The 19,995-nt window shown below is 36.2% G+C and overlaps 1 protein-coding gene across 1 annotated transcript; it reads left to right on the top strand.

The window, feature by feature from the left end:
* The first annotated feature begins 15,626 nt into the window (after positions 1-15,626).
* On the top strand, positions 15,627-19,744 carry LOC113349372 (protein NDL2-like). The gene is made up of 11 exons (XM_026593343.1): positions 15,627-15,886; positions 16,951-17,050; positions 17,189-17,286; positions 17,436-17,524; positions 17,709-17,769; positions 17,880-17,966; positions 18,060-18,137; positions 18,247-18,303; positions 18,392-18,447; positions 18,570-18,705; positions 18,967-19,744. Exons 1-11 carry the CDS (start codon positions 15,827-15,829, stop codon positions 19,186-19,188), a joined length of 1,044 nt encoding a protein of 347 aa, XP_026449128.1. The 5' UTR covers positions 15,627-15,826; the 3' UTR covers positions 19,189-19,744.
* Positions 19,745-19,995: the final 251 nt, after the last annotated feature.

The raw sequence follows: 19,995 nt of genomic DNA, 5'->3' as shown, positions 1-19,995 counted from the left end.
TTCGAGATCTAAAATATAGTTAATTACGCATAGTTGACCGGAAAAAATGTAGGAGGAAAAGGGACGGCAAAACAAAAGAGGAAATGAAAACGACAGCCAAAATGAGTGCATTGCACCATATGGTTTTAGTATGAGAGATTCATACACGCCTTTTGCAATAGCCAAAGAGTGACCGCTTGCCTACCTTTTCCTATATTCTTTTATCCCATGTATTTTTCCACGACTGTTACTTGCAAGAGTTACTAAATTCTTATAAAATAAAAGAGTTTACACCATTGAATCTACTGAATTCCTCGGAAGATTTGGTAACCTTCGGTAAGACGGATCCCTATAGTGTTCCAATAAATTCAAGATTCAAGTCGACGCCACATACACTAGAATCAATGGTTAGGTGCAAATAATTGAAATTGATGCGTCCAGTGGTTGGATGCAAATCGATGAGCCGGTAGATTTTAATTCACAAAACAAACCTCGCGGTTTGGGTTTGATGTGCCCAATAATTGAGCGCTGATAAATGAGCCGTTAGATTTTAACTCATAAAATTAAATTTGATAGCTCACTTTTGAAGCGCACAATCATTATAAAATTTATGTCAGCCCAATACTTGATTCAACATCACGTTCGAGTGAGTCGTTGATTCAAGTGATTTAGTCACGATCATAACGCTTAGCCTAGCAATATATTATTCTTGGTGAGAATATGATATTTTGATTGAGTTTGTTTACTTCGCGTATTTTAGTCATATTCCAGTGGAAACGCAGACGTAATCTGTTAAGGATTTTAGGGCGATACTTTGCTCTAAAGTATTTATAAGATCATCTCAAACGTTCAGACTAATAAATTGAAGCTGGTTTTGGAAAGACTTATATCACAAAATCAAGCGGTCTTTGTTAAAGATAGATAGATTACCGACGAGTCTCTTATTTTTAACGAGTTAATGGATCTTACGATAAGAGATAAGAAAGATGTATTGTTGTTATGTTAAATGATTAATGGTTCAAAATATGGGAAAATTAAGAGTATTAGAGGAGTGCGGGGAGGCGATCCACTCTCTATGTTTCTTTTTAACATTGCGATAGAGGGTTTGAGAAGATTACTGAAACAATTTGAGCCCTAAAGGCTAAATTCGAGGTTTTTTTTTGTTCACCAACCAACTCCATCTCCCATTTGCAATATGACGATGATACGAATGTGTTCATGGATGCTTACTAACAGCAATGTACTTACCTTTTTAGTACTTTGAGATGTTTCAAAGTTCTATCAGGTCTAAAGATTAATAACAACAACTGTTACAAAATCGGACTAGAGTCAAGCTCAACAAAGACTTCTGTCTGTGATGATTTTTCCTAGCTCATTTCCATTTCCATTGTGGTTTCGCTAGATAGTGAACAAAAAAAATGAGAATTTCTTTAATCCATTCACGCGCGTCAGTAATTGGATAATGATGCACTTGGCTACCTTAAAAAAGTCATAATTTCCTGTTATATTTACCCACGTCGAAGAATAACCGATTTGTGATGAATAGGAAAGGTATAGTAATGCTATGAATGACCCAGTATCAAATACTGATAATAATATCACCAAAAACGCGTTCTCCCATACTTTTGGAAATGCTGAGCTTCACATATTGTTGTATAGTCAAAGGGGATTGATTCTGTGAAAGATGTGATCAGTAAAATGAGACTACAGATCTTTAATCTTTTTATCTAGCTTTCAGAAAAATCACATTGCTTTAGCATCCGCAGGGACCCTGTTAATAGTTTTTCTTTCAAAAATTAAAACGTTGATATCACTTATGTTCGTACCAATTCTGAAGCGGATGTTCGACGCACTCGGAAGGCTCTGCGAGGAGTTGTTCCCAATCCTTCCTCCGTTCGGTAGGCGACGACCCGCACTCTTCGCGTGAGAAGGTCGAGAAGTTTACCGATAGCCGACAGGTTTGAGACTAGGACCTCGTATGCATCTCCAAGAGCTAATCCTTTCCCCAGGTTACAGATTCATTTTGCCGAACTTCTTTGCCTGAATTATTCTATCAGTGAATGGCTACAAATTCACCTCGGGGACCTAATGAGATTATGAGTACAGTCGGGCGTGGATGACACTCGGTCCTTTAGTTTCGTAAGGGTCTTCGAGGGTGTACCGGACACCACGTGATGTGTGGTACTCTTCATAACTTTGGACCCTACCTACGACTGGGCCGTTTCTAAGGTGGACAGGACGTTAAACAGAAAACATAACTCTTTTTGTAGCTCAGACAACGTCTTCAGAATATTTAACATTTCCTTCAGTCACCACGTCCCGTTTCAGGAATTTTAACCAGATTTTATTTCGAAGTTTGTGTGTTGTTGTACGTTCTGGTAATGGGATCTCACCTCTCTTAGGACCAACTAGCGCTTGTGCAAGTGTCATACACGTGAAATTTTTTCGCAGCCATCGTCGTGCTTGCCTACTCGTCGGAGCCTAATGATTGCCCCGACGACTGGTTTTAGGTTGCATGCTTCAGCTCTGTCCATTGTCGAGGGTATTTGATTCGACAGGTAAGTTTTTACACACTCCTTAGTAAATTTCGAATTATGTGACCACTGTCGTGATGTCTTACTCGACCAACCCCCTTCGGGTTCTAGGTTAGCGTGCAGTTGGTCACCGTAACCCGGCTTTCTATTATCATACATATCCAGTTATTCTAACCAAAAATGACCCACTTGGAACTCTCGATTCCTGGCACAGCTCAATAGAACAGTCGCGCCGTCCTACCTATCTAATGTTTGGGAATAGGTCGAGGGCGTTGCATCCCCGATGTCTTTAATCATTGACTCTACCTGATATAACTCTCCTTCAGGCTTGGACTATATCCTAAGGAAAGTTTGGAGGAAACAAGCTTCTGAATGGTTCGATTAGTCTTTCTCCCATATTACCAAGTCCGACGAATAATTTGCATGTCAATTTCTCTACGATCCTCCACCGGAGTTTTATCTGTCTTCACCCTGCTCAGACATTGTTCACCATATTTTGGGTTCCGACAAGTATGCTCTCGCTCAAACCTTTCTCAGAAGATTTAGTTTGGTTCGTGAAAATCAGTTTCACGATGTGGCAGGCGATGTTCTTAAAATTAGGCATCCATGACAACTTGGTTAGTAGAGTATTCAATTTTATGCACTTCGTGAGTTTTAGTACTTGTACATCGCAGACATATCTCATTTCGGTTCCCCTACTCGGTTCAAGTATGGGAGGAAATGATTCCGCAAGTAGAAAATTTGGTCATGGACTTTACCATTGTCAATTTCACTATTGAATTTTGGTTGCCATCAGGTTAAATTTTATAGGTTTGAGGGTGTGATTTAGATATTCATATTACTAGCAACTTTATGAAGGATTTGGAAGGAAAAGAGAAATTCTATGTTTTCCAATAAGCCGACTTCGGCGTTCACTTTGAGTTGTAAAATTAAGGCTCTAATATTTACCTGGTGTATGGACTACTAACTTTGAGCTGTAAAATCAAGGCTCTAATCTTTACCTAGTGTAAGGAATATCATGCTGATACACCAATTTTTATTTATTTACGTATATATAATTGGGATCCTTTTTTAAATGAAAACCATCTTGATCAGAGCAACGGTGTTGCTATTTTTTTACTTGTGCTTTTTGTAGCTGGTCTAGTTTTCATGGAGTTCAAATTAACCATATATACATTTATAAACAAATTTTTTTTGATCGGTCAAGTAGAAAATTCAATGAAAAAGAGGCACTTAAGAGGGGTACCTCAACCCAATGATTACAACCGAAGAAAAGGATAAAGGGAGCCGAAAGTGATTCACCATATTTCCCATAAGCTCGAAAATCTTAGTGTTCAATTCCTCCTAAAAGAATGCTTGTAATTTGATATCTCTAATGAGGCTCACCAAAGTTTTATTTTTGTTATCAAATATTCTTGCATTTCGCTCTTTCCATATGCATCACCATATAACAACCGGGATGTTATCCCATATTTGACTAAGTCTTCCATCTCCCAGATTAAGCTTCAAAGCCTTTATAGATGTAGAGCCACTAGGATAATATGTCCAACGAAAGTGGCACCCTCAACAAAGTAATCCCATAATCTCTGGATTCTCCAACAATCATAGAACAAGTGTGAGCTCGTTTCATTATCTTCTTCACAACATTCACTAGAGACATCCACACCTCTTCTTAAAAGTTTATTCGCAGTCATTATCCGATCATGAGAAAGAAGCCAAAGAATAAATTGATTTTATGAGGCTATTCACGGCTCCAAACAATATTGGTTGGAAAATTCGGATCACCTTGATCCTTTTCATCTCTAATTCCACCCTTAACCGTATATTGACCATGATCACTTCCAACCCATATTCGGGTATCCATAACACCTTCTTGAATAGATATTTAAGAAAGAAGGTTTGATATAGCTAAAACTTCACTTGAGATATTTTGTGAATATCTTTGTCGACTCATAAATTTTCATCTTAGACCACCTTCCCTAAATTCATACATATTAGCTACCACAAACTCTTTCGTCCTTGAACCTCTAAATGCTAAAAGAAACATATCACACAATTTTCCATCACAAAGACAAACATGTTCCCAAAATCTAGTTTCGTTTCCCCCACAAATTTTGAATCTTATATTTTTATTGAAATCTTCTAACTCTTTGTAAATATTAAACTACAAGCTACCACCTTTTGATCCTTTGGGTTGGAGAGTTTCCCAACCAGTAGATGTTTCACCAAATTTTTCGACCGTAATCTTTCTCCAAAATGCATTTCTCTCTATGCTAAAATGCCACCACCATTTCTTTAACAAAGCCGAATTCACTTGCTTCGTTCTTCTAATACCCAGAACACTTTTCTCTTTTGGTTTTGAAACCATCGTCCATTTAACATTATGAGTTCTTTTCTTGTTAGAATCATCATCCCATAAAAAATCTCTCATAAAAAATCATCATCCCATATAAAATCTCTAACAACTTTATCAATTTTCTTAGTTACGGAGCAAGGGGTAAAAATGGAGAAATAATAAATTGGTAGACTAACCAAAAACTTTTGATGAGAATTAACTTACCTCCTCTAGAAAGTGTTTTCCCGTTCCCATAAGCAACCCTTTTTTTTTTACAATTTTCAAGAATTCTTTCCCATTTTACACTTATCCCACCTTGTCGTTCAAGGAAGACCGAGATAGACACTAGGAAATGTGGCATTCTTGCATCCTAAGATGTTAGCATAGTCTTCAATTCTCTCCTCAAACGCAACCCCAAATAAACTAGTCTTCAAAAAATTTATCTCAAATTCGAAGTTTACTCGAAATAGAGATGTAAGTTAATGCATCAACTTGTTCTCTTTTAGCATCAATAAAATGATAGTGTCGTCGGCAAATTGCAAGTGATTTACTTTTGTTCCCACTCTTTTTCCGAGACACCCGAGATTTGATCAAGTTCTTGAGCTTTGCTCAACATACTACTTAAGACTTCACCAACTATAGTAAAAAGAAATGGATAAAGTGGGTCACCTTGACGAATTCCCTTTTCAGCACCAAAGTAACCATGAGACGATCCATTAACAATAACCGAAACTTTGAGAAAGTTAGACAATTTCTAATCTAAGCTCTCCATATACCACCAAAACCCATCTCGAATAAGAATTCATTTAGAAAATTCCAATTCATATTATTAAAAGCCGTTTTCAAAATTAATCTTACAAACCAATCCCGATAACTTTTAGCGAAGTCTAGAATCCTCATTCTCGATCAACATTCCATCAAGAATTTGTCTTCCTTTATTAAAACTATACTAGGAGGTGAGATTAGGGTAGAAAAATATACCCTTAAGCGTTCCGCTAAGATCTTTGGGATGGTTTTGTACACACTTCCAATAAGATTAATAGGCCGAAAATTCATAACTTCCTCCGGAGCTTTGTAAATAATTTCTTTTCTCAATATATTTTGGCCTGTGCTTTTTGTAGTTGGTCTAGTTCTCCTAGAGCTCAAATTATTTGTAAATAGTTGGATATATTAATTGCTTATTTTTTTACCCCTGATCTATTATCTTTGTGCATAAATGAGGTTTAAATCATTATTTTGTTGCCCATACTTTTAGAGCAGTTTTACTACAGCATTACCGTCTTGTTTTGAAGGGGGTGCATTATTGTCGAGCACATCACATTTGGAATTCATGGATTTGCATATATATACAAGCTGAACGAGTACCAAAACCAACCTTTTAACATTGAACAATTAGAGCATGTCAGTCCGTTGCGGACTTGTGATATTGCATGAGATTTGAGAAGCATCAAACGCAGGCACTTAACTTCGAGAGATGCTATCGTGCTAACAACAACCTTCTTGCTGTGTGTCAATACGTTAGCAACTCAAACTTGAGTAGCATCTAAGGGTTACGTTAGGTAAAGATAACAATCATGAGAAATTGTTTATGATCGCAGAATAAACTTAAAAATTACATCAAAGCCGAAAAAGGAAAAAAAAAATTGTGGTCTTTTCCATTTGTAGTTATTACGAGATTCCATCCAATATAAATTTCCAAAGAAACGTGGTCTTTTATCATTCTCTTAGTTGTTTTTTTTTCTTGGTTAAGCGAGCAAATCATACACGGCAGAAGAATTCTCCGTGGTCTCTCTACCAACTTCTGACAGGAAAAAAATAAATATGTCCTTCTTAATTAAGAACTTTCTTGGTCAGAGATAGACACAGAAAAAAAAAATGTGACTCACGGAATTTCACTGGACAAAATGCAGTGCAGATTATATATTTCTTGGCATTTTAATTGTGGTCGTGGTCGTGCCCATACGATGAGTCTTTCGAGATTTTGCTAATTTGCGTTACCTCCTCCTCCTCTTTGTCGATTTGCATTACACAAACTTAGCTGAATAACCCTAAAAGAAAATATTCTGGGCGTAGAAGACGAGTAACACTTGATACTATTTAAATACCCGTAATTTTAAAAGATATTTTTCTATTATTTATTCTGCCTAGGCCCTAGAAAAATGTAAACAAACTAAATATTTTTGTCTAAAACACCCTTATACTAATTATAAACAGATTATTTTTGTTCCTCTTCATGCTCTGCGTACACAAACCCAATTATATCTATATATATATACTAGGTATCATTCCTGCCTACGGCCGGGATCAAGCTTTTTCGAGTTTTGTTTACTGTTCGGCCGGCCGGTCAATATCCTCACATAAAATTTTAGTCAGCATGTAATGATCGTTTCGTGTTTGATCAGTCGGGCCATAACAGTCGGGGCCTACGACCCCGCCCGTGGATTAGAAAATCTAGAGTCAAATATAATCCCCGCATTAAAATTTAGTCAACATGTAATGATCGGGTCGTGTTTAGTCAGTCAGACCATAGCAGCCGGGGCCGTGGATTAGAAAATCAAGAGTCAAATGTAAACCCTAGTTAAAATTTGATTTACTGATTTCCTATATTCCTAACTTCCTAAAATTTATATTTTTTTTCCTTTTCTTTTTCTTTTCGTGTTTCCTATATTCTAAACGTAGTTAATTTAGAAATCATTACTTAAATAGAATTCTAGTACATATCTTATACGAAAAATATAACTGAGGTAAATCAGCTAATTAAATTTAGCACAGTATACTGCCGTAATGGGGTAGTAATACTCTAAGTTTGTTGTGAACCTTAGCTTATTGAATCTCCTTTACTAATATTAAATATGATTAACGTGTCGTCCTCCGCATGCACCAATACCGACACGAGGAATGAAGTTATTGACTTGATAAGTAGATGTTTTTTTAGCAAGCAGGTCTAGCAACTCCGTATGCATGCCGGGGTGAGCATGGGACGGTATGGACCGATTTTCACCCCATCCGCATCCAATCCATTGCACTACGGATTTCAAATTTGGCATCCGCATCCAATCCATATCCAATGGATGTACGGATGGACGGATTGGATGCGGATAATCCAATGGATTTGTTTTAATTAAAATTTATAGTAAAGAAAATAAAGCTAACACAAATGACTCCTTATAAAACCTATATATCTTATATATCTATGAAAATATAAAAATGTGATGTACGTCACCCCAAGCAAACATCTTAAAAATTCCTAAATGATCCATAACATTTTCTAGAACTATATAAATGTCCTTAATTTAATGGATATGGATGTCCAACGGATTTTCAAGGTTGCATCCGGGCCCGATCCTTTATCCGTTGGATTTCAAAAATTCCATTCGCATCCAACCCATTAACGAACGGTCCGGACACCCATCCGCAAATGAACGGTTGGTCCCGGTTAAATCCATGGATTATGGATCAAATGCTCACCCCTATGCATGCGTCCATATAAAATTTGGGAGAGCTTTGGAGCCCATGTACATAGATATTTAGTAATAGCTGTCTAGCCCATTACAAAATTTAGTAATGGGTTCTCAAATGTGTATGCATGCGTCCTGGCTAATCAAATCGAGTAGACCACGAATTTAATTGGTCACGGTAAGGTTATGGTGCGGTTCATGAAACCTAAAAATTGGTCAAAGTAAAATTAGGAAATTTTGGTTGGGCCGGGCATAATCCGCGCCGTCCAAAATTATATGTTAAAAACGGAATCGGACGGACGTCTATATAGAACATATAACGAATCGATCCGAACCGTTGGATGACGAAATCGATGGTCGGATTTGTAAGATTACACACATCACTTCCTTTTATAATATATATATAGGGTGCTAACATCCTGAGATTGTGATACGTCCATTTATATTTGTGAATTTGTACATAAATAAGATTATGATATGCCATGACGCATTTGTGATGGAAATGAAATTTTTACCTGATGATGGGCAGCCACCTAAGCACTAACATTTACGACAACAGGGGATTGTCCGGTCAGTTTGAGAAGATTTCGAAACCGACAGAGCATAAAATGGAGTTGTATTTATTGGCTATTACTGAGTTAGTACTTAGTACTCGAATTGCAAGAAAATTTACCCTTGAGCGTGGTTCTTTAAGATGCATAAAATTACTTGATGAATTTTGGGCTTAAGAAATAAAATTTGTGTCATTTGGAGACTAATCCACATGGTTTTGGTGTTTATCGTCTTTTGTTTGTACTTATCTTTTTACACATGCTACATTTGATTATATTAGAATAATTAGTGATGCGCAAAATAATCCTAATTGTAGATTAAATCAAATTTAGATAGTTTACACTTGAATGAAACCGGTTTCATTTTGCACATTCTACAAAATAAATATTTTTTTTTGGTCGATCAACAAATTTCAATTCATTCAAATCAAAACGTGATTACATGATCGCTTACAATAATAATAAAAACATCAAGGTACAAGATAATAAAACCCCTAATACACATGAAGAATTACAAATACATCGCGAAGAGAAAGAGCCATACACCGTAAAGATACCCAATTTTTGTAAATGTAGTAGGGAAGGATGATGGTATAATCCGGAATCGATTCCGACCATTTAATCAGATTTTCTTCTTCTTCTTCTTCAATAAGAGATACTCCTGTAAGAAAGGAGTTATTTGCCCAAAATCTTGTAGATCCAAACGAACCCGGATGCCCTGAATCTCTTAGATTGAATATAGATTATAAGCAATATCGTAAAAATACCCAATCAGTGTTGAGACGTGCAAATTCTTTAACACCATTACTGTGTTGCTAGGCAAGCTTCCTCAACACATTTTCCTCTTGGTGTTGAGACGTGCAAATTCCTTAACACCACTACTGTGTTGCTAGGCATGCTTCCTCAACGCATTCTTCCTCTTGATGTTGTACATCCGGCACATATTGATAAATAAACATGTTTTTCTCAGAATGTGTCGCACTTTCATCTTGCATGTTAGATTTTTATTTATTTCTATGTATAAAGTGATGATTGTGTTTATTATATTTTTTTACTACTGGAGGTGGTGGTGGTAGTACTACAGCATTTGTTGCGGTTGAAAAGTGTTGGTTGTGACGGTGGTGGTGCTAGACCTTATATATATATAGAACGAGTGGTGATATAAATTTTTCATGTCCTATTTTAAGTCAGGATGCAACCGGTTTCATCCTACCTATTTTTTAAATTATTATTTCTCTTAAGTTTAAGTCAAGTTGCATCTTGTTTCATCATGGCTATCTTTTGAATAATATTTATCTACTTTAGTTTTTTGCCAGGATGCAACCAGTTTCATCGTAACTATGTTTTCTTCTTATTCTTAGTCAAGATGTATCCAGTTTCATCATGGCTATTTTTTTTGATTATTTTTTCAATTTTAGTTTTTTAAGGCTGCAACCAGTTTCATCCAAGCTATTTTCGAATTTACTATCAACAATGTATATAATTTTGTAGATCATATAATTTCCAAAAATATAAGTTTTATTAAAATTGGATATATAATTTGCAAGTTATCAATTTTTTTTTGTGATTTGTTTTTAATATAGGAGAGAGAAAATGATAAAAAGAAAAATAACAATAAAAATGAGGATATAATTGTCTAGATTTTTCCATGTCCATTTGAATCAACCTTAGTTTTTACTCGTCCATTACAACCAAATTTAGTAATTTGTGTCCATTTCACCTATCTTCTCTTTGCATTACATTTCACAAAATAAGAATGAAGGAATTTCTTTGGATTTTTTGCACTACATGAGAAACACATCGTTTTATCGTTTTAGAAAATATTAGCAAAAAGGTAATCTCTATTATAAAAAGAAGTGGTGTGTGTAGTCTTACAAATCCAACCATCGATTTCGTCATCCCACGACACGGATCGGTTCGTTATATGTTCTATATAAACGTCCGATCCGTTGAGTTTCCTCATATGGCCATGTTTCGATTATATGTAAAACAAACTCACATCCCTTGAGTTTCCCGATTTCGAACTGTTGCTGTTTTGGTTTCCTTAATCGGTACCAGCTCATGATATTAATATACATCACCCCATTAAATTCGTCATCATCTCCAATTATTTGTTTCTGCATCTCAGAAGAAGAATTGTTTCTTTTCAACTAAAGTCTTCTTCCTCGCCTTCTGCTAACCAATAATAACCATCCGCTAATGAGCCGGACAGAAACTAAACATGACCTAGCTACTAATCCTAAACATGGTTAACCTAATTTCCTAATCTAAGCCGGTCACTGTAATAAAACAAGCAAGAAAAATCAAGCTACTCATTCCGGAAAGTAAGACCGTTGACGTAGTAAAGAGAATGTGTTTTTTTTACCACATGCGGTCCCACTAATGGTTTTCTCTATATCTCTGCACCATAGGTTGCTATCATCTTATACAATTTCTATTAACTTTCCAAAAGATTGAGATTAGATGGGAAAATCGTCTATAAATAAACGAGGATATGATCTGTACAGGGTAGGAGTTTACGAAGAGTTTGTGTAATTGAAAATTTTGATCCTGGCCAGAACAAGTAAGAAAAAGCCCCCACCATTATTATCCGATGAGCATCAATGTAAGCTATTATTTATTTATCACCTCCTTTAAATTAATCCCTTATTGGCGTTAAACATACTCCATGTGCCTCATTGTGTTATTGAAAAAGAGGATCTACCATGATAAAAACTGACTGCCACTTCTAATACTACCAAATACCAAATATGAGATTATTAAGCATATATATATATATGCCGGAACTTGCGTAGGGGACTATGGACGGGATGCAAGCCCCGGACTAATTTGGCCCGACCAACAAAATACCAGATTTGTGTAGGGAATACGGCCGGGGCTGTAGGCTCCGACTAATTTGCCCAGACCAACAAAATAAAGGAATTTGCCTAGGGGGCTACCGTCGGAGCCATAGGTCCCGGCTAATTTGGCACGACCAACAAAATACTGGAATTTGCGTATGGGACCACGGCCGGGACTGTAGACCCCGGCTAATTTGACAAGACCGACAAAATACTAGAATTTCCGTAGGGAACCACGGCCGGGGCTGTAGGCCCCGACTAATTTGACACGACCAGAAAACACTAGAGTCCCCCAAACAATAACAAAAAAAAATCGAAAAAAGGTTGAGCCCGGCCGTAAGCCGGGGTGATACCTAGTTAAATATATAATTGCTTATATTGCACTAAGAAAAGAGTTATAATATTAATTTTGATAGATCGTGAAATTATGCTTCCATCGAAAGATATAGGCAAAAGGCACCTAATTATTCAAGATTTGTTCAATATTCAATACCATATATTGGAGCGTGGAAATTGTTCATAAAAAAGAAAGAAAAATAGTTCGAATCCAACGCTCACAGATCATCGTTAAATGTTGTCGAACGAAAGGGTGTCAACGGATCCTTCCTCTTGGTTTTCTTTAATCTGATTAAACTTGTGTGCGTTGCATTCTTAACAACAACGGATATGACACCAGCCGGCGTCAATGCACTCGTCACCCTTCTAACCGGCCAATTAAACTAAACAATCATTCCTATTATGTTTTGACAGATTATGAGCCAAGCAAAGCCGATTTTAGAATTTATTAATCATTTCATTTGCTTAAAATGGAACAGGTCATAACACACAAGATGATGACGCTAATCACTACAAGTATAATATATAAGTTGGACTGTCTACCAACCAAGAGCATTAACAAATGTTGAGGTCCTAATTCATTCAAGTCCACTATAGCACTGCCTCATCATTTCATGCATGTTTCTATCTACATCTCTTTTGAACAACAGATGGCTCACCTTAACCCTAAACCCTATATTCCTAAGTGCTAGTGTTCAAGTCTAGCTACCCTAGTTGGTCTTTCCACCCCTACGCAAAGCTCTATGAAGCGAGTGGGCAATCTAGTTACTAGCTACGAAGAAACACGGTTAACAACGAAGGGTCATTTGATAAACCTATAAAGGTATGTAATCCAACGTGACTCGCAACTTCTATCGCCCAGAACATCCAACTCGTAATCATAATAACCCAATTGCAAAGTCTAAAGATAATGTCGACGACACACTATATGTAGATGGTAATCGTAGTAAAGAAGTGCAAGGCAAACAATACCATACGCACTGCTAATTAAAAATCATATACTTGGTCGACATAAAAATATTAAATTTTTTTTTGAGTGTTTTGCACATAAATTGTAAAATGATGAGATAATCTATTTATTTATCTTTAGAACAGTAAAAATGAATAAGAGTTCTGTTAAGAGAAGTGACGTGAGTTCGAAGCTAGTCGGCACCATTTTTTTTTACTTATTAAAAAAATTTGAAATACAGTACAAATATCATCAAGCTTGTAAAAGGAACAAACGTAATATTTGCTTTTAGAATATATCCCAACAGTTGAACCCTAAAGCACTTGCCACTTTTACGATATCGAGGAGTAGAGACAACAGCATGACTGGCCAGACGAGCGAAAAGACATTGAAGAAAACTAGAGTTCATGCTCATCTCACCCAAAGTATTAATATAATCCATACTACGTCAACTACCAGACTTTATGTCCAAAATCAGTAGTAACCGACTGTCATCGTCCTTCGTATCACATTATCCATGTCATTTTAAGATGAAATTCATTCATCCTCATCAAAGTTTACTATTCCATATTATTGTAGTCAGTCAGTCACCATTACATTACATTACATTACATTACATGTGGTCCAAATGCTGAACATCATCTGGTGCGGGTATCGGTTACGGGTCGGTCATCTCGTCTTACCCGTCTCAAGAAGTCAGAACCATTACGTACAGCGCGCATGATTTAACTGTGTGTTTGTGTCCCGTTTCCACGCCGTGCATGACTAAATTTGCGCATTAATCATGAGTGTTTGAACCGTGTGATCAACTCGTCAGAAGAAGAGTCCATGCCGTATAGTCCACACCATGTGGTTAGATTAAGAAGCATTACAAACTAGTGAAAGTCTTCGAAACAGTAAAGTTCGGCTCAGTTTGTGTCGCTGACTTTTTTCAATCAAGTAGTAGTGTAGTAATTTGTCATGTGATGAGGTGCTTTGTAGTTTTGTGCAACATTATACATGACACTACAAAATCGTATTTTCAAATCTAAGAATATATATTTACATCACATTGTACTGGTTTTTTTCTTTTGTTTTTTGGTGGGTATAAAGTATAAACATGTTGGCCCTGAATCAATCTGCGGCTTTATGAATCATATATGTCTTTCAAATAATTTCACGGGATGCTTTATAAGGTGATTTCATGTATCCATGGTTAAAACGGTGAATTGCATTGGAAAATCGATGAATATTGTTGCACAACACATTAAAGATTTCAAACGACATTGTAATAACAGCCTTTGGTTTAGCGTAGTGTCCTCAACTGATAGATGTGTTGATCCGAGTAGAATGACCAACATTAATTGCATACACAATGTACACACACTAATTAGAGACACCCCGTCTTACAGAGTCTTGACTCATTATATTTGAATCAGACCCAAAAATTACTTAAAAAAAAAACATGGTTAGAATATTTCTTTTAATCCACTGTGCCTAGATAATTAGTACTAAATGATATCCGAGTCATCTCACTCAAGTATATCTTGGAGACTCGAAGTTTTTGGCAGAATTTCTTTCTGGTTTACGATCTAGGAGGAGAAACTTTAGAATTAGAAATAAGGGACGTTTGAGAGGAGTAGGATATAGACGTTATAAATTTCCTTGGCTTTTCTCTTAATGTTATTTATTTTGTGTTAACTTTTTTCTGGAGCTTTTGGAGTTATCTTTGAGGTTTTTCTTTTAACCCCTTAAGTTTATGGGGGTGGGGGATCTTGAGCCCTCCTTGTAATTCTTGTAATTACGTTTTATTTTTTTGCTTTAATAAACTATTGACTTAGCAGCAAAAAAAAAAAAAAAAATCAAAGTATATCGTACCCAACCAGGTATTTAGAAAAATGAAATACCAAACAATCTGATATCTGACCGAGTCAGATCCCAAGTAAGATTCTAACAAACAAGATGTTACTCATAATAACTTCAGCAATTTCAACGCCCCGTTTAAATTTGGTGATCTCTTAAAAAATTAACTTATTTTACTTTTCGAAACAAATTATTTACTAAATGCATGAAGTATATTTTGCACCTGAATTTTTTTTTATCATCGGAGATCTAGCAGTATCCCAATCGACTGTGTTTGAAGTATAAATGAAGTTCAACTTATTTCTTTAATTTTGACAATTTTCTCATCCTCCAATTTGTTTTAATGGATTCATGAACTAAGTTAACCCAATCTAACCGGATGTTTATTTTTTCAGAACTCAACTGAGTGGTTTGTATTGACTTACGGCGTCTGAATCTGACTTATCACATTTCAATTTGACTCATTATATCCGACTCAAATAACATTAAATAGCATAGTCGTAAAAAAATGTTGAATCTTATCTAAATCAAACTCTGATATCTAACCCAGACGAATCAAACACCGAGTCAGACTCACAACTCTGGACAAATAAAACCCAAACGGTGAGCAAGTGTCGGTCCTCAACTAACCATGGTTAAAAAGCTGATTCGCATTCAGTTGATAAATCTGTTTACTGTTGTGAGTAGGATAAGAGTCCCCCCAAAGCTGGGCAAAGGCAGCTGTCTTCTATCCCACAGAAAGCGTCGGTGGGGAAGTTAAAACCCCCGTGTGTCTCTCTGTTTGACATTTTTAATCTTTTTTTACAGAGAGAGAAACAAAAATCAAAATAAAATAAACAGAGAGAAAGAGGAAGAATCGCTTGGTTTATAAGCCATTTCAAACCAAAATTTCTGCAACACCAAATTACAGATTTTGGGAGAGAAAGAGAAGGAGAAGGAGAAGGAGAGGGACAAGGAGTGAGTTTTGGGCTTTCTCTAGGAAACCGAAAGAAAGCCGAAGGGATGGGAGAGTCAAGCGATTCCGTTTCTGTTGATATGGAAACTATCTCTCTTGGTGGAAAGGTGCCTCGTTTATTCATTTACTTATTGAAGAATCACTAATGGAGTTTCTTTTGTTTTGATAATTTTTTGTGCAATCTGTTCAGGGTTTCCATTAATGGGATCTTGTTTTTTCTTCTGGGTTTTCTTCTAATTGGATTTTTAGCTTTGCATTTCAGATTTTGTTGAAAAAAAATCCAATCTTTTTTTTAACAGCATTTATTTTTGTATTAAAGATTTTTCCATTAGAGATTACTCAGCTCCCCCCTTTATTTTTAACCACATTTATTGTTAAATCTTTTCTGAGTACTGAATGCCATTAAATTCTTGTTTTTAATGAAATTATTAGTATTGGGGTTTGATTTTTGCTATTAAATTCCTGTTTTAAAAGGAATTATTAGTACTGGGTTTCTTATAATTTTGATTTTTTCTTCTGTGTTCTTTCTTAATTTGGTGTAATCAAACTTTTTTTTTCTATGTTCACATTGGATACTCATTAACTGGAAATAGGATAATCCAATGATTAATTACAGTCTTTATTAAAAAGAAACAAATTGACAGTCAATTTCTTGATTTTTTTTTGATAAAAAAATGAATTCTTTTCTTGTTTCTTCCTTTTATTGGAGAGATTACTTTTTAAAAAGCAATCATTTTGCTTTATTATTGAAAAAGAGCCTTCCTGCAATTAGTTGTATAACAGGTAGTTTGTTGCTGAATTCCATTTACTATGATTGTTGCCGATTGCGGATTTTTCGTATTTTTTGAGCTAAGATTTTGTTTTAAGCAAAAGCTAGACTAGGTTACTCGAAAGGGATTCTTACTTCTATTGGCAATTTTTGATTTGGTGGATATTTTTGATTGGGTTACTTGATAGGGCAACACTGATTTTTGCTAGAATTAGTGTACAGTTTCCGGTTTTGAGATTCCAAATTCTTAGCCTAATTTGTTAGGAAAGAATAACTTTTTGTGTGATCTGCAACCTTGCATTGTAGACTTGGTTATGAATATTGATGACTGAAACTTTGAAGCTTGAACAAATCGATCTTTCGGCGTATGATATTGATATTATGAGTGTTGTTTGTTGTCAGGAGCATCTCGTACAGACTAGCCATGGGTCAGTATCTGTTTCTGTGTTTGGTGATCAGGACAAGCCGGCACTTATTACCTACCCTGATATAGCTCTAAATCGTAAGTGGAGTTCTGATTTTAGTGGCTTACATGGCATAATTAGCTCTAAATGTGTTTGCTAAATGTCTTTGAACATTCAGCGTGCATGATATGCTTTAGCAAATTACTGATCTGATCCACCATTCAATGCTTTTACAGATATGTCATGTTTCCAAGGATTGTTTTTCTGCCCAGAAGCATCTTCGCTGCTGCTTCACAACTTCTGCATCTACCACATTAGTCCTCCTGGGCATGAGGTCAGTCACTGTGTAGATTGCACTCTACGTCAAGATTTTCATGTTTCACTTCACTGGTTGATTACATACGAAATGTTCTTTCGTCTATGCAATTGAATGCAATTATTCACATCATTTTTTTCTGGCGCTTTCCTTAAGAGCTGCTGCAGTTAGGAGCTGGTGCGATTCCTTCCGATGATCCTGTGCCCAATGTTGATGATTTGGCGGATCAGGTTGCAGAAGTTCTTGACTACTTTGGGTAATCTTAAATCTCATCACACATCTATTTACTGCCTGCGAAGAACGCTGATACACATCACCAAACTATAACGTTAACAAACATGCCTTTTACAATGCTGCTTTTGATGTGTAAATGTAGATTTATTCAGCTTGTGTGCTTTCATTTTTTTGTTTCTTAATGGCTTGAATTCTTCATTTTTCAGCTTAGGTGCTGTGATGTGCTTGGGAGTCACAGCTGGTGCATACATCCTTACGCTCTTTGCTGTATGTTTTCAACCTTCTAGATTGTATCTGAGATTCAGTGTAACTTATTGTAGAATTTAGGCAGGATTTTCTGATGTTGAACTTTCTTAATCATTTGATTAAACTTACAGACGAGGTATAGGGAGCGTGTCATTGGTTTGATACTCGTGTCTCCGTTATGCAAAGCACCCTCTTGGACAGAGTGGTTATACAATAAGGTTGGTTCATCAATATTTACCATGGTAATCTTTTTGAAATTACAAACATAAAAATCACAATAGTCTAACAGTTAAATTGACTATCTGTTGTAGGTTATGTCAAATGTCCTGTACTTTTACGGGATGTGTAGTGTGGTGAAGGACTGTTTGCTTCAGCGCTACTTCAGCTTGGTAGGTTTCTTAGTTTTTCTATTGTTATATAGCAGTCTCCTTTTCATGCTTATCACATCTGAGTTTCATCATATATTGATGATTTTTTCAACTGTTCAATTTTCTACAGGAAGTTCGTGGCAATTCACAAGTCCAGGAATCAGATATTGTACAAGCGTGCAGAAGTGTGAGTTCTCCATCTGCTTTTCTCTTTGCTCCAAAGATTATAAATTAATTCGTTCATTGATTCTAATGGTGTTTTGTTTTTTGTGCAGTTGCTAAATGAGAGGCAAAGTACAAATGTACTGCGATTTCTTGAAGCAATTAATGGGTAAGTGCTTGATTTTCAACCCGTCATTTTTTATACGATCAAGTTTCTTACACTTACACACGTAGACATCCACTTGGAATACATTAAGCATGAGAAATTCTAATATGGGTTTCAATATGCAGGAGATATGACATTAGCGATAGACTAAAGAAGTTACAGTGTCGGACACTCATTTTTGTGGGCGAGAACTCTCCATTCCACTCAGAGGCAATTGACATGACCTCAAAACTCGACAGAAGATACAGTGCCTTGGTTGAGGTATGCTAAAAGTTTTTCATTTATAGGTAGTGCCACTTGATTTACGTACCCAACTTCTTCTACGTTACATTTTATTTTGGTCAAGACGGACCCCACCATGTGATTGGTTGAACTGCAAGCAATCAATTCCAGCAATCACATGCACCGTAATTGTGGATGAACAAAAGCAATCCCCAACTTACGTGATTTGAGTACTTAGTATGAGTTAGGATTCTTCGGGTGTACAGTATGTAGAGAAACTGATGTGGTTAAATATAACAGGTACAGGCATGTGGATCAATGGTAACGGAAGAACAGCCACATGCAATGTTAATACCAATGGAGTATTTCTTCATGGGGTATGGGCTATACCGACCAACTCAGCTTAGTGGCAGCCCTAGGAGTCCATTAAGTCCATCTTGCATTTCTCCAGAGCTTCTCTCGCCAGAAAGCATGGGCTTGAAGTTAAAGCCGATAAAAACTCGGATATCTCTTCAAGTCTAAAGCTGTAGAGGGAAGTTGATGACGGTGATAATGCACGGTGCGATTCTGTAACTTACTCTGCTGTAATCTAAAAATGAGTTGTTTTTTTGGTTGTGGGCAGGAAGGGTTTGGTGTATAGATAAGAGAGAGAGAAAAGTTTTTATATAATACATTATATATAGAGAGAAATGGGGGGCATAACGGAGAGTTTTAGAGACAGTAAAAATTCATTCATTTGTAGTAGGGTTTCATAAAAGTGATCAGAGGGAGATATATTAGAGAGAGATGTAAATTCTCAAAAGAATATTTATGATGATGAAGATGATGAAAATCAAATTGAATAATAATGAGAGGGTTAAGGGGAGATTTGGTTGATCATTGGTGGTGGTGGTACGGTTGTTGGCTAATGAATAATGATAAATATGTGGGCCTTTTGGTAGTTCAATCATTTGGCGGTGCACCTTCTCTTTTGTTTTTCTTCACTTGTATATTTGCATCTGTTTTTGTTGATGAATTTTGTATTTACTCGAGTATGTGCCAATGAGGCGCCAGACATTTAGTTTCACCCTTGTTGTTGTGATTTGTTGCAAGCCAGAAGCAAAAATGATGCAGGAAGTAGGAACAGCTGACCACACTTTTGTAGCAATCTGTGGTACTGGGCTTTGCTCATTTTTATCCTTAGGATGCCAATCAGATACAAAGAGTTGCGTACTTGAATTTTGCGATGCTGAACACTGGCATCATTACTCCAAGGGAGTGTCTGAAACAAAGTAAATGCACCTCCCCTCAAAACTAGAATTTTGAGAAAAGTTTCCAATGGTGGCAAAG

The sequence above is a fragment of the Papaver somniferum genome, chromosome 2, assembly GCF_003573695.1.
Source record: "Papaver somniferum cultivar HN1 chromosome 2, ASM357369v1, whole genome shotgun sequence".
Lineage (NCBI taxonomy): Eukaryota > Viridiplantae > Streptophyta > Magnoliopsida > Ranunculales > Papaveraceae > Papaver > Papaver somniferum.
This window is presented reverse-complemented; position numbering and strand designations above follow the sequence as displayed.

Coding starts and splice junctions, on each gene's coding strand:
- LOC113349372 (XM_026593343.1), top strand. CDS start 15,827: ATGGGAGAGTCAAGCGATTCCGTTTCTGTTGATATGGAAACTATCTCT. Junction 15,887..16,950: donor CTATCTCTCTTGGTGGAAAG/GTGCCTCGTTTA, acceptor GTTTGTTGTCAG/GAGCATCTCGTACAGACTAG. Junction 17,967..18,059: donor CAGAGTGGTTATACAATAAG/GTTGGTTCATCA, acceptor TATCTGTTGTAG/GTTATGTCAAATGTCCTGTA.